Genomic DNA, 27,793 nt, shown 5'->3' with positions numbered 1-27,793 from the left:
GCCTGTGAGCAATATATCAAGAGAAAACAAACTTCTGATAAACCTTTTGAGCTAACTATATATGTGTTATACACATATATGTGTATACACATATATGTGGATGTGTATACATCCACAGCCTTCTCTATGCTCATCCAAATACGATAAAGATACTGGAGGATGGGAAGGTTGGCTTAACTAATGTCAGACTGCACATACCTCACTCTGCAAATTGCCTCCCTACCTGACAATATGCACGGACATGCCTTCAAGAACCAGCTAAGCAGTAATTTACACTGAGGACGCATAGTAATTCCTTCAGTCCACCCATCTGCTGGACACCTCGGTTGGTTAGTACTGGGCTACTGTAACCAGTGCTGTCATAAATGCCCTCATCAACATCACTGCACAATTTGGTCTTTTAACTCATAGGATAAGATTCCTAAAGACTGAACAGGTAGGTCAAAGAGCATGCACTCTCAACTTCTGATGCCAGGCCACTTTCCCAAAAGATAAGACCAAGTCACACTCCAAACACTCCCAAGTGTGCCCATCCCCAGTACTTGCCCTCCACAGTGAGTTCAGTCTTTTAAAAAAATGCTGCCACCTGAGACACCGCTCAAAGATAGCGCAAAGTGAGTTACTCTCAACCGAGTCACCGGTAAGTCCTAAGGCAGTGTTCACATGCTTTCCAAGAACCAAACACAGAGGTGAGGAGAGAAAAAGAGCCCCCCATCTCAATTCCCCCCATATTTTTTCACGCCACCATTAGGACACCTATGAATTTACGTTATCTGTCTGTTTCATTCCGAGTTCACTAGAAACTCCTTGATATAGGGATATTATCACTCATTCATTAATTCATTCAGCAAGTACTACTCACCTACCATGTGTCAGGCACTGCTAAGCACTAGTAATATACAAGTAAACAAGATAATACCTATCACTGCTCTCACGCACCTTTTTTTTTTTTTTTAAAGATTTTATTTATTTATTTGACAGAGATCACAATTAAGCAGAGAGGCAGGCAGAGAGAAAGGAGGAAGCAGGCTCCCCACTGAGCAGAGAGCCCGATGCGGGGCTCGATCCCAGAACCCTGGGATCATGACCCGAGCCGAAGGCAGAGACTTAACCCACTGAGCCACCCAGGCGCCCCCGCACCTAACTTTCTTATGAGATAATCCGACATTTAGCAATTAGTTAGACAACTAGTATTTTAATTACAGTTATGGTAAATGCTTTGAAGAAGCAGAGCAGGAGGATACAGCACCAAGAACGACCTACAATGGACTTTCCATATTGTTTATCTATGGCTTCATCAGTTTCACGCATCACACTAACTGACGGATAATAACTTCTGATACATGGTCTTTAAATATGTAGTTTTATAACTGTAATGAGAGAGGGACAAAAGAAGGTAGGACCTAACGTTACAGAGCTGGCACTGTGTCAAGTCCTTTTATATACTTAACCTCAGTTAATCTCTCAGTTAATTAGCTTATAAGGCAGAGGCCAATACTCCATTTTTACACGTGGAGTATGAGATTCAGAGAGAGTGAGTAACTTAACGAAAATCACAGTTCCTAGATGGTGTCAGGGCAGGACAGGAACCCAGAGCTGTCTGATTTCTTTCTATTGTATCACAGTGAACCAAAGGCAGAAATTTCACACTCAGCCTGGAAAAAAAAACTATCTGCTCAATAAAACACATTTTATTTTACGTATGATACATAGAGAGGAGAGTAACAGCAAGCCTACTACCACTCCATACTTAAGTCACTTCATTTAAAAATGTAGTAACTAGGAGCGCCTAGGTGGCACAGTCAGTTAAGGATCTGCCTTTGGCTCTGGTCATGACCTGGGGACCCTAGGATCTAGGCTTGCATCAGGCTCCCTGCTCAGCAGCGAGTCGGCTTCCTCCCTCTGCCCCTCCCTCTGCTCGTGCTTCCTCCCCTCTACTCTCTCTAAGAAGTAAATAAATAAAATCTTTTTAAAACATAAAATAAACATGTAATAACTAGTGGCAGACGTTCATTTACATATAAAACATGAAAGTGTATTCTGTAAATATGAAAGAGTATTCGTTTCAGAAGCCAGAGTAGAACACTAATATTCTGACAAACTGCCCATATGTCTTGTCACTACATTACATCAAAGTTTAATAGAGATGTGATTTGACAAAATATTCTTACTCAAATCGACTGTCTCAAATTCATGAATTTACCACTCAAGCTCACTAGAGCATAACTCAAATTAGCCAAAATATAATAATTCAACAACCACAATAAAAATTACAAAGATATGGGGGCACCTGGGTGGCTCAGTCGTTAATCATCTGCCTTTGGCTCAGGTCGTGGTCTCAGGGTCCTGGGAGCAAGCCATCATCTGCCTCCCTGCTCAGCGGGAAGCCTGGTTCTAGCTCTCCCACTCCCCCTGCTTGTGTTCCCTCTCTCACTGTGTGTCTCTCTCTGTCAAATAAATAATTAAAATCCTAAAAAAAAAGAATCACTTTAAAAAAAAATGCAGGGGCGCCTGGGTGGCTCAGTGGTTTAAGCTGCTGCCTTCAGCTCAGGTCATGATCTCAGGGTCCTGGGATCGAGTCCCGCGTCGGGCTCTCTGCTTGGCAGGGAGCCTGCTTCCTCCTCTCTCTCTCTCTCTGCCTGCCTCTCTCCCTACTTGTGATCTCTATCTGTCAAATAAATAAATAAATAAATAAATCTTAAAAAAAAAAAAAATGCAAAAATACTGGTTGGGGGCAGGAATCTAGAAAACTCTTACAGATACTTTAAAGGCCTCTGGGAGTAACAGTCCCAAATACCTTGTTCATGTCTCTGCGTGTGTAGTTAAACACATAGAGAAAAACACATACCCAAATTAGATGTGTGTTCCAAACGCTCATTTGGGGGGACAGTATTTCTAAGGAAAACAGACCCCTCCAGGCTTACTTAACCAATCTATAGAGAAAATATGTAATTGCTGCTTATGGTGGAACATGACAGAGTTTAAAAAAAAAAAATAGTAACTACTCCACAATTCAGGCTGAAAATGAACTAGAGAATGAGCTAAAAACAATGTGAAGAGGATTTTTCAAATGTGTACATGCTCTGGATACCGATGTTACTGATTTTTTTTTTTTTTTATTACATCTGAGTTCACTTGAGAGCTGACTGTTTTCCTTCCATTGACAAAGGTGAATCACTAGCACATAAGATTAGATACAATCACTGTTACCTGTTAGTTAACAAATGTTAAGAAAAGAGACTGACAGTAAAAGGAAAGGGAGGTAAGAAGTTTCTCCAGCTCTAACAGCTCCCCTAAGAGGGGAAAAAAATGAGGAAAAGTGAGGACTGGATGACTAATCGCCATAGACAAAAATGAGCAGAGGAAGGTAGATATGTAAAGAGTCACCAGGGGCCGCTGGATGGCTCAGCCAGTTAAGCATCTGACTCTCAATTTTTGGCTCAGCTGGCGATTTCAGGGTCATTAGATGGAGCCCCATGTCAGCAAGGAGGCTGCTTGGGATTCTCTCTCTCCCTCCTGCCCTGCCCTTCCCCTCAACCGGCCAGCATGCCATCCCACCGCTCACATTCTCAAAACAAAACGAAGTCACTTAACTGTCTTGAGCCACTACTGCACACCCGCATGAACTGTTTACTGCACAAAGGCACCGGGTCAACCGTGCAGTGTTAAGGGTTTAACGCGCTCCACTGCTAAGCGGGGCTCTCAGTTTCACAGCGGAACGCACCTGAGAAAAGAGCACGTTTTCTAATTCACACAAAGTTGCTGTCTACTCGCCAAGCCTTCTGACTTACAGGCTATGTCCCCTTGAAGGGAATCCTTTTGAAGCCGCATAAAGCTCTGTAGGGTCTGGATGGGGGCTAGGTGATCACACGCCACCACTGTTATACCCCTCAGCCTCCGAACTCCAGCCTCGTAGCGCCACTGTTTTAATGAGCCATGAGAAAAGAGCAGAACTACCAGGCCAGTCCTTCCCATGGAATGCGCTTAGACCCCCACTACTCACTCACAACTCAAAGTGAACTTGTATTTTACACTTTAAATTCAATGTTAAAACTCCATTATTCTGAAGTTGACGATAATTTATGTTGGACTAAAATGAAATGATCTTTTCACAACTAATGAAAAGTTGCTAATACAAATTATAAGGTAACTTACTCCTTAAGAGGAGTAAGTATAACTTTGCTTTCATTATTTAAATAAAATGGCTGCAAGGGACCTGGCTGGCTTAGTTGGTGAGGCACACAACTCTTTAACCCACTGAACCACCCAGGCGACCCCGAGGCACACAACTCTTAAGCGCGAGCCCCACACTGGGTGTAGAGATCACTTAAAGATAAAATCCTTTATATATACATATAAAAGTAAAATGGTTGCTCCTAAGTCAGTTACTGCGTTACATCCTAAAGGCTTGTAGGATCACACTTTGTTAAGCAATAGAACTGACCTATATGCACATGAGGTAACAAAACTGCATTTGCTAGAGAATATTTTATAATTTGCCCTTATAGACACAAAGGGTTATACCCTCTACTCCCAAGTCAGTCAAATGCAGGTCACTATATTTTATATGTCTATACATTTTCAAGTTTCATCCTTCAAAACATCATCGACAATGACAAAAGACAATAAATAGCTAATCTGCTGCACTGGCTAATAATAGACTTCAGAATATAGAATGGTTTTCCATACAGTACATAAAATACGAAAAGCTCACCTAGGAAAGGTCATGAAAGGTCATGAATCATAAGTTTAATTAAATAACTGAAAGTATATACATAAAGTATAGGGCTATCAGTTCAATTCAAGTTTTTCTTATTTTTTCTTATTTTCTTATTCAAGTTTTTCTTATTTCTATTGAAATAAACTGTAAGCAAATTTTCTACTGAATTCTCTAGTGTATCTTCAAGCTGTTTTCTAGAACTGGACACCACGTATAATATTAAGACCCAAACGTCTGTTTTCACCTCGAATAACGTAATTATCCAGAGCGTCTTCCATTCTCTTCAGTGCTTCCGTTCTATCAGAACCATACGTGATCAGCTAAAAGCAAAAAAACAAACAATTTACATCAGTATCTATCAATCTATCTAAAAGTCAAACAATGCATTCTAATAAAAATCAAAATAATTCCTAAGAGATTTCCCAGAACATCTTTGGAAACTTCACAGTGGTTTAGTTTGTAACATAAAGTATGGCAATTAAAATTTTAAAACTAAATAAATACAAAAATCAAGCTATTTCAGACATTTCTTCTACACTCACTATCACAGAAAAGAGCTTTTTGAGCTCAATCACAATATAATAAAAACAAGCATAAAAAGTTTAAAAGGGAAGGTATCAAAATGTGAACATGATTTGGGATAAAATATGAACGTCTGGGATAGGGAAGGAGTAAGCAAGATTTGTTTTTTCTCTCCCTACGAGAATGTCATTTCCAAGTTTGACACCCTGCTAGCTGGCTTTTACACGTAACAGCACAGACGCAAAGGGTTCTTGTGTTAGAAAATCCGAAGGGTCTTCCTGTTCTATATGACTTTGTGCCTATTTAGAGGAATCTTAACCAAATTAGCAATTAAATACAAGCAATAAGTAACATTTTATTACTAATTTGCTTGCTAATAAGATCATAAGTATTCACAAAATATTCTTCTCATTATTACATTAGTCAATGGGTAGTACGCAATTACTTCAGTGCCTTCCATTAGTTCCTCAGTATCAAGCCAGGTTGAAAATTTATTTGTAGGTCACGTTTTTGAACAGAAATGTATTTACCGAAAATGGAACCACATCTATTAAAAATCCATCTATAATATTTATTTTTTATTTTTAAACTAAATAGCACATCTCTAACAAAATAACTAAAGTTCACTTTAATACTGTTACTGCAAAAAATTAAGTTAAAAAAGATAAAGAAAAAGTGGTTTGCTTGCTGTAAGTACATCAACTTGAGAAAGGGTTTTTAGTAAATTCTGTGGTCAGAAATTCTACATTTTATGATATCTTACAATTCTAAAGATTTTAAAAGATGGAAGACTTTAAGCGTTGTTATTCTGTAAAGTCAAATTTCTGAAAGACAGGTAGGCAAAAAGACATCTTATACTCTTACATAAACCTTAATTATGTACAATCCCCACAAATAATTACTGATTCATAAAAACTGAAGAGAGATGGTAAAAAGTACTCCAAAAAACAGAACTTATCACCCCAACTCCTTGATAATGGTCTGCCATTCATACTTCTATCTCAGGTAATTTTCAGAAATGACCAAATACAACTTAATTCATCCTAACTGTATGGGCTGCATTGGAGCCCCTGGTTAGGTAACTTAGTTACCTAACTATTTAATAGTTACCTAACTAATTAAATGGATCATCATTCCATTTGACGGGAAAGAGCCAATGACTGACTTGATTGGGGCGTGTTACAAAATAACAGTACTAAAATTTCTCCAGAGGAAAAAAATCTGCTCCGCTTTCACTTTTCCATCAGTGCACAATTATTCGTTTAATTATAGCACATGATTCAGAGAACAGCTCAATTTCAGATTTTTTTTAATTAAATACTTCCACTTCTTCAGAAGAAAAATGAACAAAGCCATTAAGAAATTGAACTAACTTTCGAAATCATTGGATCATAATAAATGCTAATATCACTTCCTGGTTGGATGCCGCTGTCAACCCGGACCTGGGAGAAAGAAAGAAATGAAAGTAACTTCATATTGTGCAGCCATTTTTCTCACAATTTTAATTTCTAAGGAACAGACGGATAATTTAATTTCAAGTTAACAGTTCAGCTTCCAGAAAAGAGAAACACAATCTAAACCATACAGAGACCAAATTGTCTTGAGCTGTATGTAGTACAACGTATTTTTTTGCTCTTCCACTAAACAAAAGAACTAAGAAACCTCAAAAAATAACCATGATAATACTTCATACATCACTATCCTGGGATGCATTTGTAGCTATCTGATGGGGTCTTCCAACTGAAGCATGGCATAAATGACACGTCCCTTCTGGGCACACTCCCCACTGTACCCTTCTGAGAGCTCCAGGGAGGACCCCAGTCAAGCCAGGCAGCAGGACTCAGCAGTTCTGCTGATCAGCTCTCCAGGAACACTGGTCCTGTGGCTTTCATGTCTGTAACACTTTCCTTTTTTGCCTTACCCTCCCAAACTGTACAATGTTTTTTTCTCTGTTACTGTTAGTCCCCTGAGACTTTAATGTTTGTACAGCTTTTCTCATAGCTTTGCTTTGTAAAGACACAGCCCCAATTAGAGTTCCGATTTTGTGATTTTCATGGGGGAAAAGAAAAACAGCGCAAGTTCAAAATATTCTTTTGAAGAGCCTGATTGCTGTTAACCAGCCAACAAGTTAGTTAGTACATCGCTGATTCTTGTTTTCATCTCCCAGTTTGATACCAGCAGTAAGGCACAGAGGTTAGCCATGTAAAACTTTTAAAATGAGCAGTTGCTGAGGATGAAATATTTATTAAATTACTGTGCCTAAGTTTTGGAATCTGAAGTATTTAAAACCTAATCAAAATACTTAAGACTGTCAAGCATGTCCTAGGGGTCTTGAAGATAGAGGAATTTAATTGAAGCTGCTAGAACAGCAGGACTTTGATGCCCGACATTGTAAAGGGGTGGGAAGGGAAGAGCGGAAGCTCACGTAGCTCTTCACCTGTGGGAAGAAGACTTCCTAATAAACAGCAGCTCATCTGTCTGCAGCGAGGCAGGAAAAGGTCAACACAGCGGCTGTTAGGCCTTTAATATTTTAATTTAGGCAATTATCAAGGGACCGCATGTAGAACCTCTTGTCTAGGATATCCACATGAGGGTATGATGATGGCTTTATTATACAGTGACATCAAAAGATAAAGCACAGTTTCGTTCTCTTAAAAAAAAATCCACACTACTATTATTCTGTTCATAAGGCTTGAGAAGATAACATTGTAACAAACACAGAGTGCTTTTATTTCTGTATTTGCAAACACAAAAAGTATAGATATTTGTATTTACATTCGCATTCATACATGAAAATCAGAATTTTAAATGAAAGTCACTCAGCCCACTTAAACATATCTTGGCTTTCTATTTTCTGGAAACATACTTCAGTTCTATGAAATTCACAGTGTTTATAAAAACTAGGAAAGAATTAATGGGACAGCTGTGAAAGCAATAAAATCATAATCTACCCTCTCCCCCACAATTAGCCCCCAAACGGCAGCTGACCACCAACTTACATAACAGAAAAGAGCCTTCTGAACTTGCATTTTCTTAATTTTAGTAGCAAAAAGTTAAAGAGCTCATTTTACCACCATTTATTATTATTTAAAACCAGAGCATGCTTGGCTGAAGCTGCATTTCAAACTGAGACTAGTACAAATCCTACAATGTTTGACTTTAAATATATCCTATTTACTACATAAATTGCTACAAGGGTAGGGTGGAACTTTGCTGTTCAGCCCACTGGTCAAATAACAGACAATAAAGATTATTTATTACTTTCTTCTATAGTTCACAATTTAACATTTTAGTTATCTTTACTACCACCATCCTAAAAGTTAAGTAACCTAGGGCTCTTGGATATAACCATGTCATCCATTAAAATTATGATCACAGAAGGTATGTCATTTTAATCTAAAAATACACAGGGTAAAATCGAGAGATATAATACATAATAAAACACATCTCTAATCAAACACATTTCATTAGCAAATCAACATTTCTAATTTAAAAATGTAACAACGCATGAAGACTCTGACTTGTAACTTCCTGCTTATATGGCTTTATTTCCAATAATCATCAGCTTTTTTATTTTTTATTTCTAACAATGAAGTAAAAATCAAACTAAGTCGCCACTCCTTTATGGAAACAAAGGCTACCCCAAAAAAATGTATTTTAGCTTTGGCACAAAAAGCTTTTAAGAATAAAGTCAAATGGAAATGTAACCAAATTTCTGAGCAGAACAAAACTGCTGTCTGAAAATAACAAATTTATAAAATGTGGTGATCAAAGGTTTTTTAAAAATCTTCATCAATGCCCTGTAAGTAAATTTTAGGCTTAAAGAAGCATGTGCAGTGTACGGCCTGTAAGTTAACCCTGAAGATGTATTCTTATGACCAAAAAACGGTAACAGCCAAAAAGAGTTTTCCAAGTTCGAACTGACTGATCTAGCTAAAGAGGCAAGGAGGAAAAGCCACCACCCACCACCACCCGGGCACCTGTGTATGAGGGTCCCAAGCCATCGCTCAGAAAGCTCTGGCATAATTTAAATGTCTTTCTTCTGTATCGACGGTGGACCGTGTGAAACTATCAGCCGTCTCCCACCCTTCATGCTCGAGTCACCTCTCCCCTTCAGTCCAACTCCCAGCCCGCCATGTCTACCTGACAAGTGACAGCCCAATCTGATTAAATGCTTCCAAGGGAGGGGACTTGTGGGCCTCCATGACGGGCCAAAAGTGATCACCATGGAGATACATAATTACAGCTGTCAACGCATCTACTGTCCTGCTGACATCAATTTGATCGCTCCCAGCAATAATGATAGACAAAGCTTGGTGTGCACTCTCCCGCACCCAATCACTTTATCTATTCCTTGGTCCATTTAGCTGACATGCAACATTCACACAAGCAAATAACAGCAGTAAGCAGAACATTTAAGGCATTTTAATTGTTTTTTCTTTCTATGGATGGCTCACAACCGCAAATGTTATTACATAAAACTCCTGCTGCAGCATTAATTGAAGAAAGATTTGGTGGGACAAAGACTGTAGGGGGTATAGTTTGTCCATTATCACTTGTACTTTCAACAGGTCTCACGTTTGAAAATTGCAAATTGCAAAAACTTGCGAGGGCAAAATGTTTGACATCTTGTTAGCTATTACAACGTGGTGAAAACTTCTAACAACTAGAGGAATCATTATGAATTCTTATTTAATACTTTTTTGTTTGATTAAAAAAATGTTTAGATATGTTCCTATGATACTTGTTTTCTCATCTGCTATTTAACGTCACATAATGCCTGTTAAATCTTTACAATTTTTTTTCTGCCTTCAGGCTTTGAACACAGCATGGAGTCTCCCAGCCTAGAAAGGGTCAAGTCTCTTCAGAAGGCATATGGGCAAAAACAATTTAAAAAGTGAAATAAATCACATATCCAATAACATCTTTGAGTTTAGAATCCTTCCTGTAATTTTTTACCATCTTCATGCCAGTAATCAAACTGAATAATCATATTCACAGATGTTACAGCCTTGTCATCCACTAGTTAACATAATGTCATATATATATGCACTTATTACCTTGATTAAGAAAAAGGGTATGTCCTTGTTCTTTTTATGCAGCAAAAACTATTTAAAGACCAGCTATTAAATATAGAAGAATTATGAATTATGTGGACAGTGATCACTTTTCCTTAACCGGTGCAAACATGTACTTCTTAAAGTCCGTGACACTTCCTAGAATGAGGCACACTTTATTTTCCTTAATCCGTTTCCATTAAGGGGCTGATTTTGTGCTTGAATTTTTGATGTCTCACTATACAGGGAAGCTGGGTTAGATTTCGGGAAAAGATTAAAGTGTAATACAGAAAAGTCATTTCCCATTCTTAGGGTTCTGTGATCTTTTTCACCACAATTTTCAAAAGAATTGGGAACATTGTAAACTATCGTTTATTTACAAGTCAGATGTCTCTGGATGTCCCCTGTGAAGTGAATTCTGACTTTCCCACATATCACAAAGTACAAAACAGTTTTTTAAAAACAACAAAAACTGTCATTTCCCAGGAATTCCACGAGTCCTTCAATTTACACCCTTTGGTGATGACATGCTTTAACATAAAAGTATGACATAAACCAAGGTTTTTACCCCCTCACTTGGTATTACAGTTTAATGACTTACACCAGGTAGATGTATTGGTTCTTGGTACTGAGACAATCTCCCAATGGACGGTAAGCCAAAGGACTTGTAGGGGTCCTGAAAGTTCAAAGAAAAGGAAGCACAGTCTTTGAAATATAAATCAGCAGAGTAAGGTTAAATATTTATACAATGAAGAAGCATTTATAGATCTACTTTCAACAGACAGTATTTACCAAATCACAGATTTCAGAATATTACTGTCTTATTCTCACTCTAGACTACTTAGACAAGTATTTAAAAATCGAACAGAACTGTAAGCAGAATTTAGCCTGACCTTAGCATACTTTATTGAAATTGGTAAAATTCCAACATTTTATAAATCTCCTTAGAACGCTTCGGGCAAAAATAAAATAACCTAGGCGCTACATCAAAACATCCCCCAGTTCAGAACAACAACTGTAGTGCACTAAAGATACTTGTTTTTCTTACTCTCAAAACAGTTCACATATGGTAAAACTGGAGAATTTTGGTTCTTCAGATAAAGACCTGAAAGAAACTTCGCATGTGCTCCATTTGTAAATAGCTTAGATCATCAGAATAAGTACTAAATAAGTCCAGTGTCCCAACAACGCCACTTAAAATATAATAAAAAGCAAGAATAACCAAGCCACGTATATTCTCAATATCCTTAAAAAACCCCGGAAAACAATTTCCAGTATCCTTAGACACAGATACTAGTAAATTTACTTTTTGTTTTGACAAACTTCAAGTTCTAAAAGTAAAACATAGTATACATGTTTCCTTGAATTATTTTAATCACTTGAAAAAAGCCTTCTCAGATGTTGCTGCTTTATTATCTGATCATTAATAGAGTTATAAAATAGTATAAAAGTACCAGACTGACAGTTCAGGAGTAAGAGCCATAATTAAAATCATGAATGAAAGCTTTGCAATTTAAATTTTAATTGCTACTTTCATGTAAGCATAAGGGATAAAATTATTAGAAAACAAACTTGCAAAAATTTAAGTATTGAATTAATAACTCGTGCACCCAGGGTGGGCTCTAAAAACCAAAAAGCACAAAACAAACAAAACCACAGAAATAAATGCTTCTGTTTACTTCAAATGGGATTTGAAAAACAAGCAAACAAAACAAAAACCGCGGTCCCTTCAAGCATAGTGAATATTTAGCAAAAGCAAGAACATTTAACGAATGCTTTGCTGCCCCTTAAACTGACTGGGAGCTATTTTTCCCATGCAGAAAAAATACATGGAACTTAATCAAACTCAATCTTTAAAACTACTTTGAATTACCTCAAAACTATCTACCCTTTTCCCCAGTTGGATTCTTTATTACATAAGCACACACTCGACACCAGTTCTGAAATCCTAACTTTACCTTCTGTTTAGCTCTACCTGGTCCCATGGCTTTGGGACACAACCACCATGCTTCCTCTCGACATCATTCATTTTACCTCAGCATAAACCCGACATTCGACTGCCCAGCCATTGATGGGAATATCAGCTTGTTTGTGCCTGAGAGGGTAACCCTTGGCAACACGGATCATTTCTTGGACGAGGTCCAGGCCGGTAATGCATTCTGTGACGGGATGCTCAACCTGCAAGGCCGATATGAGCCCATCAATAGGTGTGGGAAAAGGCAAACAGAAATAAGCAAGAACAAGTTCAACAACTTCGAGGTAAAATAAGGTTAATTATGTCTAACATTCAATCACAATGAACTACAAAACCAAAAAAATAAAATTAAACACAATCTATCCAGGCATGATTTTTTTTAAAAGAAACACCTAAAAAGTATTTGTAAACTATCTGTATTACTTGTCTCCATTTGTCATCAATTTTGAAACTACTTCCTATCTGAAAATCACGTATTTAGCTGCAATCCTCCATATGGCAGATAATCAAGCTCTTCTGCTACACTTAGCATGGCACCCACAGAGGCAGCTTAGGATCTTTCAAAGCACGAGGCGAGCCGAGTCTCACCCAGGCTCATGCTTTCACTAACCTGTCCTGACAAGCAACCAGATTAGCGTACTCTTACATCAGTGCAGTGTAGCAGAAAGGAGCAGATGGATCCTGCAGGTTGTTTTCCCTTCAGACTTACATGGGGAGTGCTGAGCATGCACAATAGCAAAACGGAGCCAGTGAAATCACTCTGCTCTCTCAGCAAATTGCTGATAACTATCTTGGATGATGCTGTCATGGGGATCCCAGGCCTTCCAGACCCACACATGGGACACACACGTACAAAAACATACTCTGGCATATATATAGGGATACTAACAGGGATGCGCAGCATTATGAACTTGATTGCTTACAAGTTCCTAAACTTAACAAAGCTAAAAGAAGGCCACTATGGCACTGATGAAGACCAGATGATCTGTCTGTCACTGAAATCCCTGCATAAGTTTTAGATATTTAAATATAAGCTCGGCCACATATCCTGCTTTAATACCGATTTCTTCTCTTATAAAAATTAAGCATGTTCTAAATGCACTTCATAACAGTTTCTTTATCATGACATGTCTAATTCCATACACTCTGAAACGAGAAAAGGTCAATGAACAAAAGAAATGTCTTCCCATCTTCAACTACACTAATTGAAGGACAGGACTTAGTTATCATAATAATCTTGAAGCTTATCATCAGCAGACAATGCCATGGTCTTAAAAAAAAAAAAAGCTTTGTAAAAATAAACAGATGGCATCCATAATTAGCTCTGTGTGTGTTATGAGTTTGTTTACAGTTTCAACAACATTTTAAGACATTTTGACATAATTTTAATGACAAATCATCACTAAAATAAGCATCTACCCTTTGTAAAATAAATGTGACACTAAATAAAGATCTTATTAGATAGTTCAAATAATAAATTTTTGAAGGCAAACTATAGTTTTTTGAGAAACAAGATTCCATACGACAAATATAACAAAAAAGGAACAAGTGTGAAGCATATCTATTACTGCTAGAAACAAATTTTGTGTGAGAAGCCATCTTACCACTCTATTCAAAGTGAGCCTACTGTGTGCCAATACTATTCACACACTTCATTAGGTTAAAAAAAATTTTAAGTTAAGTGAATGATTTCACTCCAATCTATGATTAACTCCTTCTAAGAAAAGTATGCACTACACACTAGGCAAATAAATAAATACTGAAAGAATAAATGAGCAGCAACTCCAGAGCCACATCTACAGTAAATGGTAGAGGTAGGGTTGGAATTGAGGTCACTCCAGAGATGGTAGACCTTCCTATTCTCTTCAAGGAAAAATATATATAAAAACATGTAGGAAACTGGCCGGCCCAGTCAGTGCAGCATGCAACCTTTGATCTCAGGAGTTTAAGCCCCACACTGGGTGTAGACATTACTAAATAATAATAACAATAACGAACTTTTTAAAAAATGTAGTAAACATAAACAGCTACATAATTATGAGCTGTTGTCTTCTATAAAGACAGTATTATAAAAGTTTAAAGATATAAATTCATTGTAAGGCTCTGTTTTACCTTGGAAAACTGTAACCGTGTAAGAAAAAAGTACATTAGACCCATTATTGAATGGAATCCAAAAATGGACCCACTTAACCACAACTTAGAATTATAGAACAGAAACAGCACATTTCACTATCTAAATTAGTGAGCTGCAAGCATTTCAAAATAAAATAATGAAGTAGATAACTAGAATAATAACTAGCTGCTAAAGGCAAGATGATTACTTGCAGAATTTAAAAAATATATCCACTTGGGTTCATATATTGTTAAAGAAATCTTTCTAACCATATGTTAGTAGAATTCTGAAGTTATTCAACTGGATGGTGTGAAACATTTCCTTTAGACCCTGCACTATTATCACCAGGAATCTTGTAGGCGTAACATTGTTTAAATAACCATGTACAGCTCCATTTCTGAGAACTCGGAAAGAGGTCCCCTCTGCAAGTCAAACTCAATACTTAAGAGATCAAAACGGAGATATACAAAGAGACAAAACAGCTCCCAGGCCAAAATATAATTCAACAGAAGTTTTAAAAATATCTTTAAAAGGAGAAAAAAAAAAAAGAAAAGAAAGAAAGAGAAGGAGAAAGGGAGGGAGGGAAGGAGGATCACTGGAAAATGGAAGTAGCCACCTGGAAAGAAAGGATATACAAAGAACGAGAATCAAAGATGGCTGTCTGGTAGGCTCAGGAGTTTGTCTTGTTCCACCTGGAGGAAAAATCCACACAAGTCTAATGCCACTAAACGTGTATTCTGAAGGCTGTCATGTAGAAGGAAAAAAAAAAAAAACCCAAGGTTTCTGTGTCACTTCTATTTGGAAAACATTGACTTCAACTACATTAAACATGTACTTTTAAGAAAGATCCCTCGGACTCCTCAATCAGTTACTATGCTTTGGGATTCTTAAGAGGACGGTATCCTACAGTGCCTACTTTAACCACGCACTCCCCCTTCTACGGGATACCCTTATGGGTTGAGAATTCCACGGAACACACTTTTAGAAACGATGCTTTAAACATTCAAAATACAAAACTGAATTCCCTTATTGTGACTATCCTCACCAAGCAAATTTTTGAGAACTTGGCTTCATACATTATATATTTTTTACCCAATAGAAATGGGTGATAGTTTCAAGAAGCGTATGAATAAGGGATACACGAAATAATATGATTCCGCACTTGAAGATCAGTATGTTGACATTCTGATAAGTCTTATGATTTAGTCAACAAAAGACCTAACCCCCACCCCCAGCCACAAAGAGAGAAAGAAAAGAAGAGCCCAAAACAAGTCAGAATTTCTCTTGAAAGATTTTGTTTATTTATTTGACAGAGATCACAAGTAGGCAGAGAGGCAGGCAGAGAGAGAAGGGGAAGCAGGCTCCCTGCAGAGCAAAGAGCCCGATGTGGGGCTCGATCCCAGAACCCTGGGATCATGACCTGAGCTGAAGGCAGAGGCTTTAACCCACTGAGCCACCCAGGTGCCCCTCTATCCATTTTTTTTTTTTTTAAGATTTTATTTATTTATTTGACAGACAGAGATCACAAGTAGGCAGAGAGGCAGGCAGAGAGAGAAGGGGGAAGCAGGCTCCCCGCTGAGCAGAGAGCTTGATGCGGGTCTCAATCCCAGGACCCTGGGATCATGACCTGAGCCAAAGGCAGAGGCTTTAACCCAATGAGCCACCCAGGTGCCCCAAGTCAGAATTTCCAAACTCTCAAAGACAAAGAGTGTGCACTCTGCAGATCTATCAGTAGCTCATCAGTCAGTCTGTGCTGGCAATGCCTCTATCTTTCCACGAGTCTTTTGTTCGAACAGGTGCAGGCAACTACAATCATGAAAGGTCGTATTATGGAATACAATCACACACAATCATGCGACAGTGAGTATATATAGTTCTACATGCCTAGATTAGATGGCCACAAACATCCAACTTTTTATTCATCCATTTGCTATTTTAATTTAGTTTTGTCTTCTTGATCACCATCAAGCTATCACTAGTATCATTGTGTTTAGACCTCTTGCTACTATTTTCACAAGTATTTGTTGCTTTAAATGTATTTACCTCAAAAAATGAATAACTGAGTTTATCAAATGCAACAGTGAGGTAAATCTGGTTTTGCTTCAAAACGTCAGAGTGATGAACTTAGAAAACATATCTTTCTGGCATTGTGTCTGCTGTTGCCACTGTAATCTTTAGACTTATTCCTCACTAAATACAAACGAGGAACTACCTACAACTAGTGGATGAAAGTATAATGAGACATTTCCAGTCTCAAAGTACCTCCTGAGAAGATACTTTATTGACAACAAAGGGAAAAGTGGTAACTCTACAGAAAAGAAATGTGAGAGACACGACCTTAACCAAGCCGACCTCAGCAGTAATGGCATGAACAGACATCACGCTTCTCTGGTGTGGTGCTCAGAGAAGCACAAAACATTCCCTGTAGAATACTTGCCAATGAGCAGAGCCTCAACACAATCATGAGAAAACAAATGCAAAATGAGAGATATTCTACAACATAAAGGGCCTATGCTCCTGAAAAAATGTAAAAGTTGACCTCCCTCCACCAAATAAGTAAAATAAAAGACTAAGGGACTGTTCTCAATGGAAAGAAAGAGGTATGACAAGTAAATGTAATACAGGATCCCAAATCAGAAAATGTGTTTCTTTTACTATAAAAGACATTAATGGAACAAATGGTGAAATCTGAACATGACCTCTAGACTGGATGATAGGTATATGTAAATGTTAATATCCTGATCTTGATAACGCTACTGTGGTAATGTAAAAGAATTTTCCTGTTTTTAGGAAATACAAACATTTTCAGGAGTAAAGGGTCACCAGGCTTGCAGTTTACTCTGGAACGTTTCAAGTAAAGAAGATAGACACAGATAAAACAGATAAAGCAAACATAAATGTTAGGCAAAGGTGTTCAGAACATCTTTGTAACATTCTGCAATTTTTCTCTATATCTGAAATAATTTCACATAAAAGTTAATAGTCATTAAAGCAACATCACTAGTTTGTTTCTACATATAATAAACTATTACCAAAATAAAGATAACTGATTTGATCATTTTATCTTCAATTAAAAATAATCCAATTTGATCAATATTTTCTCTTCAAAATCTACTCTGTTAAATAAAAATAATAAATAGCAGATGATTCATTCAATAGGTTTTCTCTGACTTAAACTTACAAATATTTTGTGTTTATTTACCTAATAATTCCTAAGATTTTAAGAACAGGTAACTAGGTGCCAGGCAAGTTTTCCTCCAGGGGAGCAAGATTCAGGCAAATTCTAATTACACGCTTAAGTTAACTTTCAATGAAAATTAACACTGAGGGAAGTTCCAAAGAGAAAAAAAAGTCACAAAAAGTGTGGAGAGAAGTCAGACGGATCATGAATGTGTAAACTTGGCCATTAACAGAGAAGGACGGTGATGAGAAGGATTGGACGTTCCTTAAATGGAAGAATATTTGGCTGTAACTGTCTGCTGCTGAATGGTGGATCAACTGCCTAGTCAAAGCAGAAGCTGTCCCCAAAGCTGGAAGACCCAACAAACAGGCTGTAGCTAACATCCAAATGGCACTGAAATTTACAAAACCCCTCCCAATGCATGAAGCTGTTCCTCAACATTCCACTGTCATTTTCCAAGGAAGGCAAAGGAGATACAAACAAGAGGTATATGGTGAGTGAATATTAAGAATATCTAATATCCAAATAATGTTATTTTAAATTAATATGATTTTAGATAACATCTTTATTAAATATACCAAGTCTACACTGACACGTATTACAAGACTTGATTTGTGAAAGCTACCTCTGGTAAGCAGAACTTGTTCAACTCAACTCAGCAGAGCAGTTTAGGCATGATGACCTGTTGAATTATACGGAAATTGTCCTGTTAAGTAAAACTAAGTTCCATAACGGTATTTGGCAGTAACAGGTCTCCATTTAGTTTATTGTTATTCCAGCCCGAAAGGATAACTGATGCCATTATTTTTGGTTCTGCTCTTTCAGTTCAGAGAACTGCTTTGTCCAGAACAGACTCTAACATTTACCTATTAAAATTCTAAAGCTCTACCTCCTGAGAATACAGGATTTCAGAATAAAGATCTGAAGTTACTAGATTTTGATCCACAGGACTCAAAGATAAAAAGCACATTGGGAAACAGGCCCCAACATACCATTCCTGTAAACTCACCTTGAAAATAATGGCTACGTTCAAGGGTGGCAGTGGGAACTGAACAGATTCTATTTACAGAGCTTCCCTGTTGACCCCAACACAAATAATCAGATGAAGAAAGGGTAAGGAAGCTGTTATGGGCTGAACTCTGTTCGCCCCTCCCCAATTCCTATGTTTAAGCCCTAACCCCTAGTACTTATGAATTTGACAGTATTTGGAGATAGGGTCTTTAAAGAGGTAATTAAGTTAAAATGAGGTCATTAGGATGGGCCCTAATCCAATATGACTAATGTCCTTAAAAGAAGAGATGAGGACACAGACAACACACAGAACAGCAGACAGACCATGTGAAGACACAGGGGGATGACGGCGATCTGCAGGCCAAAGACAGGGGCTCCAGAAGAGCGCAGCCCTGCAAATGTCTTCATTTTAGACTCCTAGTCGCCAGAAGTGTGAGAAAGTAAGTTTCTGTTGGTTAAGCTACCTTGTCTGCGGTATGTTGTTATGGCAGCTCTAGGAAACTAATACAGGAACAAATCTGAAAAATTTAAATCTAGGTAAGAGTACAGAACTCAAAGACCCAAAATAGTTTACAACACACACCTGAAAGTATCTGACAATTTTACCTAGTCACATCATGTCAAAAAAACTTCTTCCCTTCAACTTTTTTTTTTTTAAAGATTTTATTTATTTATTTGACAGAGAGAGATCACAAGTAGGCAGAGAGGCAGGCAGAGAGAGTGAGAGGAAAGCAGGCTCCCCGCTGAGCAGAGAGCCTGATGTGGGGCTCGATCCCAGGACCCTGGGATCATGACCTGAGCCAAAGGCAGAGGCTTAACCCACTGAGCCACCCAGGCGCCCCTCCTTCAACTTTCTAATAAGACACAATAAATATTAAGGGAAAATTTAATATACCTTGCTTTGTATTCTCAGTTTCCTAGGATATTGGCATTGAATATTCCAGAACATCCCAGTTCTGGCTTACTTAATCCAGTTTGAGAATCTTGGCCTCTGTGACTTTAAAAATAATTGAAAAAGTCAACTTCTGCCCAAATCTAAAATGCCCCTTCTGGCAAGAATGCAGTTTTATGAATTAGTCACAAATTCATTTCTCTGTAATTTCTCCTATCAGATATTCTTTCAATCAATGCTCCAACTCTGAAAATAGAACATGGTATTTGTTCAGTTACAGTCAACTCAAAGAAACCAGAATATGGGTTGCAATAATTCTTAATTTTTAAATAAGTGGAACAGTAAAAGGTAAGAATCAATTTAGAGTTTCTAAAATTCTTCTAGAATATAAAGATCCCACATGGTACAGGATTATCTGATGGGGGGTCTGGTTACCATAGAATTTTAACAATTTCATAGCACTTTGTCTTCTATCCCATCACAAAAGTAGATTCCTTCTTCACTGTGGCAATCATATATAAGCAACTGACCAAGGTCTAACAAAGGTGGGAAATTCAGCTCTGTTCTTAAGGATATGGAACAGCCAGCTGACCACACTTGGGCTATTAACTATGATAAGAAGTTATTCCTCTCTACTTACTTGAGAGTGTTCCAATGTTTATAATCTTTGTAAGACTACAAAAAGGCTGTTTTTCCTAATAACTAAAATCTAATCATAACCTACATTTGGAAATGATCACACACACACACACGAATTTGGAAAGGTACAGTGAGGGTCCTAACATTAATCTTAAGACAAGGGTCCAAGCAGAAACAGCTTATGAATTTAACACTTTTACCCATCAGTTTCAATTTTAGAAGACTTCCATCTCCATTTTTCTCTTAGACTCTTACACAGACATCCTTATGATAAAAAGATGTCTTTCAAAGTTGTTTATTGCAAGTATGTTTGTTCATTCATAACAATAATTTTGCAGTTAACTGACAGAAAAATAATAAAAGAAAGTTATTAATTTATAGCTCAGTTTGCCATCTGAAAAAATAACTGACTACTGGCAAGCTTTATTAATAATGACAACAGTAAAAGGAAACATGTTAACCAATATTTAACAAACATGGCATGCGGAGTTATTACTGGTGAGATTCTCACAGTCAGGAAGAAGAATGAGTGCTCAGTCTAAACCAGGCACTTTTCTGAGCATTTTTAAATGAATTAACTCAGTTAATGCTCACAATCCTATAAAAGCACTTGCTACAGTTACTGTCACTTTATAGATGAGGACAATGAGACACAGTGAAGTTAAGGAACTTCCTTATAGTCATACAACTAGGAAGGAGTAGAGCTAGGATTTACTTGCACTAAGTCAAAACATGGGTGGTTGCAATTAATGAAAACGATGACTAAAGGCGTCCCCCATTCATCAGCTCTGGTTGTTCTGAACCATTTTAAGGTCTAGAACCTCACTAAATTTCTCTCTAGAAAAGCATGTACCCAATTTCAGAGGGTCCACAGACTCCCCCAAAGCTCATTAATGACACCCAGATAACCCTGGTTAAATATTTTTGCTTTGGGAAGATGGCAAAATCAGCATGGTTCACCCCCTCTCCACTCCAAATCCCACGGTCTAGAGTGAGTGAGTGACACAGGATATTGCCAACAGGGACATCTGGGGGAAAGTGAGAGCCAATCACAAGTAATGAGCTCTTGCCTCTCATGGACTGGGGGCAGCCCAGAGGCCAGCTTCAGAGATCTCCAGGGAAAGATGTGAAAGAAGTCCGGGGGACAGCTTGGCCTGCGGAGATCCATGCGGCCTGAAAACAGTCACTTAAAGGCTCCAAGAGTCCCTTGTCATTTTGCTAAGAAGTCCGAGTAGTCAATAAATATTAGCTAGACTCTGCCCTTGAGATGAAGTCAATGCTCCGAGATACATGCTCTTCTTGACCTCAGCGGCAGATACGGTTGTACCTCCAACCACTGGAAGGACTGCTGCCACTATGAATATTATACCAAACAGCACCCAGTACTGAACCCAAATCAACCACAGTAAAACCAGGGCAAGTGGCTTATCCACCAGAGACAGGGCTACATTCAGAATAATGACTACAGACACCAAGAGGCAGTTGAGGATTGGGGCGGGGTGGGAGGGAGAGCTGGGGGGAGGGGGGAATGCATCCAAAGAGTAACTGGGCACTTAGAAACTTCAAGAGTATCAATACATGCACACATACCCCCGTACGAAAGGAGACTTTCTGGGATAAAATAACATGATTTCCCAATTATGTAGTCTGGTTGATTACGTTAAGGAGAGGACGATCGCCATTAGAACTCAAATTAGTAGCCTGGAAGAGCAACATAAAGAATTAACCTCAAAAAACAGAACACAAATACAAATTGAGAGTAATCATGAGCAAGAAGACACAAGCTTCAGAGGGCTTGTCCAGTACACCTAACCCACAATAAAAGGAATTCCCAAAGGAGAGTATGGATAGAGAAAAGGAAATGAGAAAAGGAAAACAGTTAACAGAAGAAACTTTCTCTGAAATGAAGAAACACTTACATCTGGACACTTCAAAGAATACCCAGAGTAAAAGGCAGAATTTATGGACATAAACACATACCTAGGCATGTCCTGGTGGAGACCAAAAAAAAAAAAAAAAAAAAAAAGGTCCAAGTTCCAATGATCAAGAGGAAACTGGGCCACCTTTCAGACAGCAAGAAAACTTCACATATAATGGAAGACAAATCAGAATGACCTCAGACTTAACAATAGAAGCCAGAAAACAGCCGAGTGTATCAACTACTGAAAGAGAAAAACAGAAACCCAAGAATCCTAGACTCAAAATACCATTCCCCTTCAAGCTAAAGAAGTATATTTGAGGATGTGGCATTTTCGAGCACAGCCTCCACAGATTCCAGCTGAGGAAATGTCATAATGCTGGTGAAACCAATGAACTAGGGCAGAACTCTCAAAGAAGGGAAAGAGAGAAGATACAGAAATGAGAAACCTGTGTACACACAGAAGAGATCAACTACAAGGGAAATCCAAATACAGCCTAGAGGTCTGAGATGATCTCAGAGAATCTTTAGTGCTGGAAAGCTGGGGCAATCAGAGCTTCTTTACAAGTATTAATGTTGAAAATGCCAGTCTAAACAGGAAGATGAACATAAATACAATGTTAAAGGACAAGAAAATTTCCAATCTACCAATGGGAAACAAGAGTAATTAGCAATTTAATTCAAGCAACAAATAAAAAAGGGGAAAACAGAAAAAAAAAGGAATACTGAAATACAAGATGAAATAAAATCAAGTACTTAATATTACAAGGACAAAACTGTCATACAAAAAGAAAGAGTGTCAGATTGGTTCTTTTTTCATTTAAACTTTAAAAAACACAAAATAAGTGATAAAGAAGGCTTTGAAATAAAACAGGCAAGTAAAACAAAAGGAAGGAAACATGATAGGAGTCAAGGTGGAATTTAAAATTAAAATCTTTGAATAGGACGAAGATGTTATGTAATGATAAAAGGTATACAATTCACATAGAAGAGTCATAAACCTATACATATCAAATTATTTTATAGGTAAATACGCAAATATTTAAAATGCAAGGAAAACCAGTATAATGAATACAGACGTACACTTAAGTAGCAATAGATGAAATTACATAATGTCTGAAACTTTCATTAAAATACTCCAGCTGAAAGTGGCAAAAGGAAAAGAAGGTATGCATAAAACAATCCTGGCAATGTAAACATGAAGAAAGGTTACAGTTTTATGGGATATGAATCTTCCTACTCTTAGTACCTCTGTACGTTTGAAGATTACCACATGTCAAAGGGACAAAAAAAAGGACACACAGAGGGAAGAAAAAAAAAAGAAGGAAGAAAGGAAAGAGGGGAAAAAGAAATAAGAAAGAGGGGGGAAAGGCCAAGGAAAGAAATGCAAAGAGGTCTTGAATCCAAGAGTTTTTAGGGCACTGAAAATACTCTGTATGATACCTAATGGTAGATACAGGTCATCATACATTTGTCAAAACCCACAGAATGTACAACACCAAGAATGAACCCTAATGCAAACTATGGACTTGAACTAATAACAACGTGTCAACATTTATATCAATATTTATAATACTGCATCAACAATTATTTCAACATTTTCAATTTCATCAGTTGTAACGTATATACCACACTAAGACAACATGTTACTAATGGGGAATTCAGAGTGGATGGTATGTGGAAACATTTTGTACTTCTCATTTTTCTGTAAACCTAAAATTGCTCTGAAAAATAAAGGCTATTTTTTTTTTAATTACGATAAAAACTCCATGTATCTCTAAATCAAACAGATCCAATTAAAAAAGAAAGAAATCTAGAGGAATATGAATAAAACAATCAATAATCTTCAAAAACCTTGATTTGTATTACCTCAAAATACTGGAAGTATACCAAAGAAGGGATTAGAGCAATGTTTAAAAATCTACAAGGGGGGGGGGGCGCTTCCTGGGTGGCTCAGTAGGTTGAGCCTCTGCCTTTGGCTCAGGTCATGATCTCAGGGTCCTGGGATTGAGTTCCACATTGGGCTCTCTGCTCACCGGGGAGCCTGCTTCCCCCCCTCTCTCTCTGCCTACCGCTCTGCCTACTTGTGATCTCTATCTGTCAAATAAATAAATAAACTCTTAAAAAAAAAAATCTACAACGGAGGGGAGTCAGAGGCATCTGAGTGACTCAGTTGTTTAAATGACTGCCTTTGGCTCAGATCATGATCCCAGGGTCCTGGGATCAACCCCCACATTGGGCTCCCTACTTAGGGGGGGAGCCTGCTTCTCCCTCTCCCGCTCCCCTTGCTTGTGCACTCTGTCAAATAAAGAAATAAAATCTTAAAAAAAAAAAAAGACCTACTATTAAGAAAGATATCAGTATAAATGGATTCACATTTGAGTTTTAATATTTAAGGAACAGATAATGCCTATTCCTACCTATACACTATTCCCACCGTTAGCTTAAAAAAATACATATAGCTTTATTACTCAAATCTGGTAAAGACAGTATTTTAAAAAGTAAAAACTGTAAATCATTATATTATAATCCAGTAAAATGACAAAAGGAAAATCAGTAGGTCTAATTAAAATTTATTCCAGGAACATAAAGCAAAATTATCTCAAGAGGCTATAATGTTAATAAACTAAAAGAGAAAAGCAATTTTTCTTACTAGTAATTGGTAGACCACCAGCAGTTTTGGACACAACTAGAGAAAAGATAAGAACTTACAAATTTCTAGATGGGGGGGGGGGAACAACTTTAAACAAACTACTAAGAATCAGAATACATCTCAATATCAAAAGTCAAAACTAGAAGAATGCAAAAAAAAAAAAAGCCTTCAAAATGCTAAAGGAGTTATTTCCAATCCAGAATACTATACTCAAAACTCTAAAAGAAAATTTAGAGAAAGTCTTTGTGACCTTGGGTTAGACAAAGATTACTTAGGTATGACACCAAAAACACAATCTATAAATGGGGGGGGGGGGTAAATTGGGCTTTATCAATAAAAACTTTTGTGCTTCAAAGGATACCATTAAGAAAAAGATAAGCCAAAAATAAATAAATAAATAAGGAAAAAAGTAAAAAAAACAGGTAAGTCACAGGTTAGGAGAAAATATCTACAAACCACATATCTGTATCAAGAATGTATAAAGAATTCTTAAAGCTCAATAAGAAGTGGAACCAATTCAAAACTAGGCAAAGGATGACATTGGACATTGCAACCACAGGAGATACATGACTGACCAAATGAGCACAGACAAGAGATCTGTTATCATTAAGCATTAGGGAAATGCAAATTAAAACCATAATAAGATAGCACTAAGTATTCACTGGAAAGGCTATCATAAAAAAGCAATTAAAAAAAGAACTGTTCAGGAGGATATAGAAATGTGGAGAAACTAAACTCTTAACACCTTACTCACAGAAACATAAAATGATGCACCAACTGGGAAAACAGTTGGACAGTTTCATAATTTACCACACCCCCAACAATTCCACTCTATGTATCTACCCAAGAGAAATGAAACAATTTGTCCGAAGACTTACATGTCAATCTTTACAGCAGCATTGTCCCTAACAGCCAAAAGGGAGAAACAATTCAGATATTCACCAACTTGTAAATAGATAAGGGAATTATATGACATCCACACACTGGAATTCCACTCAGCAATAAAAAAAAGAATGGATTACTATGCATTACAGCATAAATAAACCTCAAAAACATTATGCTAAGTCAAACACAAACGACTACATATTGTTTGATTTCATATATACAGATGTCCAGAAAAGGCCAATAAAAACAGAAAGTAAAATAACAATTGCCTGGGAACAGAGATGTAAAAAAGGGAAGGACTGCGGCAACTGGCTGGCTCAGTGGGTTAAAGCCTTTGCCTTCAGCTCAGGTCATCATCCCAGGGTCTTGGGATTGACCCCACCCACATCAGGCTCTCTGCTCGGCAAGGAGCCTGCTTCCCCCTCTCTCTCTGCCTGCCTCTCTGCCTACTTGTGATTTCTGTCAAATAAATAAAATCTTTTAAAAAATTAAAGAAATAAAAAAGGGAAGGACTATTATTAATGTGCAAAGGTACCTTTATGAGCAATGCAAATGTTCTATTCTGTGATTCTGCTGTTAGCAACACAACTTGTGTATTAACTAAAATCACCGATTTATTGTCCTCTTCCATTTAGGCTGCTAGAACAGAATAACATGGACTGGGTGGCTTATAAAAAACAGAAATTTATTTCTTGCAATACTCAGACTGGAAAGTCCAAGCAAGATCAAGGTGGCAGCCAATTCAATGTCTTGCGGGAGTCACTTCCTAGGTCACAGATGGCAGTCTTGTCACTCACTCGTAATAGAAGGGATAAGCTTTCTCTCTGGAGTGAATTCATGAGGTCACAAATCCCACTCATGAGGGCTCCATCCTCATAACCTAATCACCTTCCTAAAGCCCCACCTCCAAATTCCACCTTGGAATTTATGTTTTAACATATGAGTTTGGGAGGGATACAAACATCCAGTCTGTTGCATTTGTCTACTTAAAATGGATGAATGTGGGGCACTTGGGTGACTCAAGTTGGTTGAGCGTCTGACTCCTGGTTTCAGCTCAGGTCAGGATCTCAAGGTCCTGGGATCAAGCCCCACGCCCCACCCGAGCTCTGTACTAAGCAGGGAGTCTGTTTCAGAGTCTCTTCCCCACCTCCTCCTGCGTGTGTGGTCTGGCTCTCTAATCTTTAAAAAAAAAAAAAAAGATTCAAAGAAAGCTAGCTAGCTAGCTAGATAAAATGGATGAATGTTACAATTTGCAGATTATACCACAAGAAAAACTATTGGGTTTTTTCCCCCAGTAAGTTAATAGAGTCGTCTGCACTCATGTTAATTCTCATATAATTTAGCTCCTGGGCACTCATTCTCGGGAAGTTACTTACAGATCTATCCCGGGAAAAGGGGGAATAAACCACAGTGTGCATGACAAAAATCTCAGAAAAAAGAGATCCAAAAAAGAGATGTTTAAGGAATCTTCAGGACAAAGCAGGGACATCTCAGCTAGAAAGTCAAAATACAAAAGTAGAAGGCAACCAGTATAGACTCTAGAAGGTTAAAAAAGAAAACAAACAAATATTTCTACAAAAAGACAAAACTGACAGAAAATTCAATGTACCCGAATATATTCAAACATGGGACAAGTTTGTGGATAAATCAGGGACAGACACACTGAAAACTTGGCAAAGATCATTTTTAGTGGTAAAGAAAAAAATGGTTCTGGAAAGTGCAAGTAATCTTAGGTGACAAGAGGACTGCTGTGAATAGCATTCACACTGTGATCATAATAAAATCCCAAACACTGAGCTCCCCCAAATCATGACAGAGTGGCAGCAGGAAGACCGAAGTGTGCAACTGTGCCGTGGGTGTGGCAGGGTGGGAAGCTGACAGAAGAAAGTGGAAAAGGGAGAAAGACCCATATACATGCACTGATTAAAAAGATACAAAAAATATTAAAAGAATCAACTAAATTAATTAAAACTGGTCACAGCCATCAATACTAAGCTCCCTTGTGAGAGGGGGGCAATAACTGTCCCTAAACAAAGGCAGAGGATCAGCAAGAGCTTTCCTCCTCCCTCTCCCTCCCTCCCCGGCAGCACTGGCTGTTCCCTGCCCAAAGGGCCCCACCCGTGTCAGTTTAAAGAGCCTTCCCTCTTTCTACGGATCTCCCACTTCTCCTTTTTCTGTTTGTTTGGGTTTTTTTTTTTTCCTTTTTTGGTGGGTTTCGGGAGTTACT

At 37.8% G+C, this 27,793-nt stretch overlaps 1 protein-coding gene across 2 annotated transcripts in view; it reads right to left on the bottom strand.

Annotated features, from left to right (window-relative positions):
- PCCA (propionyl-CoA carboxylase subunit alpha) overlaps positions 1–27,793 on the bottom strand; it is a 405,590-nt gene that overhangs the window by 201,007 nt on the left and 176,790 nt on the right. For both annotated transcript variants that reach the window (XM_045978130.1, XM_045978131.1), the window contains 4 exons: positions 12,334–12,477; positions 10,901–10,975; positions 6,616–6,684; positions 4,965–5,040 (listed from right to left, as the gene is read on the bottom strand). In XM_045978130.1, the coding sequence (XP_045834086.1) occupies positions 4,965–5,040; positions 6,616–6,684; positions 10,901–10,975; positions 12,334–12,477 (364 nt within the window). The remainder of the gene's footprint in view (positions 1–4,964; positions 5,041–6,615; positions 6,685–10,900; positions 10,976–12,333; positions 12,478–27,793) is intronic.

The sequence above is a fragment of the Meles meles genome, chromosome 14 (assembly GCF_922984935.1).
Source record: "Meles meles chromosome 14, mMelMel3.1 paternal haplotype, whole genome shotgun sequence".
Taxonomy (NCBI): Eukaryota; Metazoa; Chordata; class Mammalia; order Carnivora; family Mustelidae; genus Meles; species Meles meles.
This window is presented reverse-complemented; position numbering and strand designations above follow the sequence as displayed.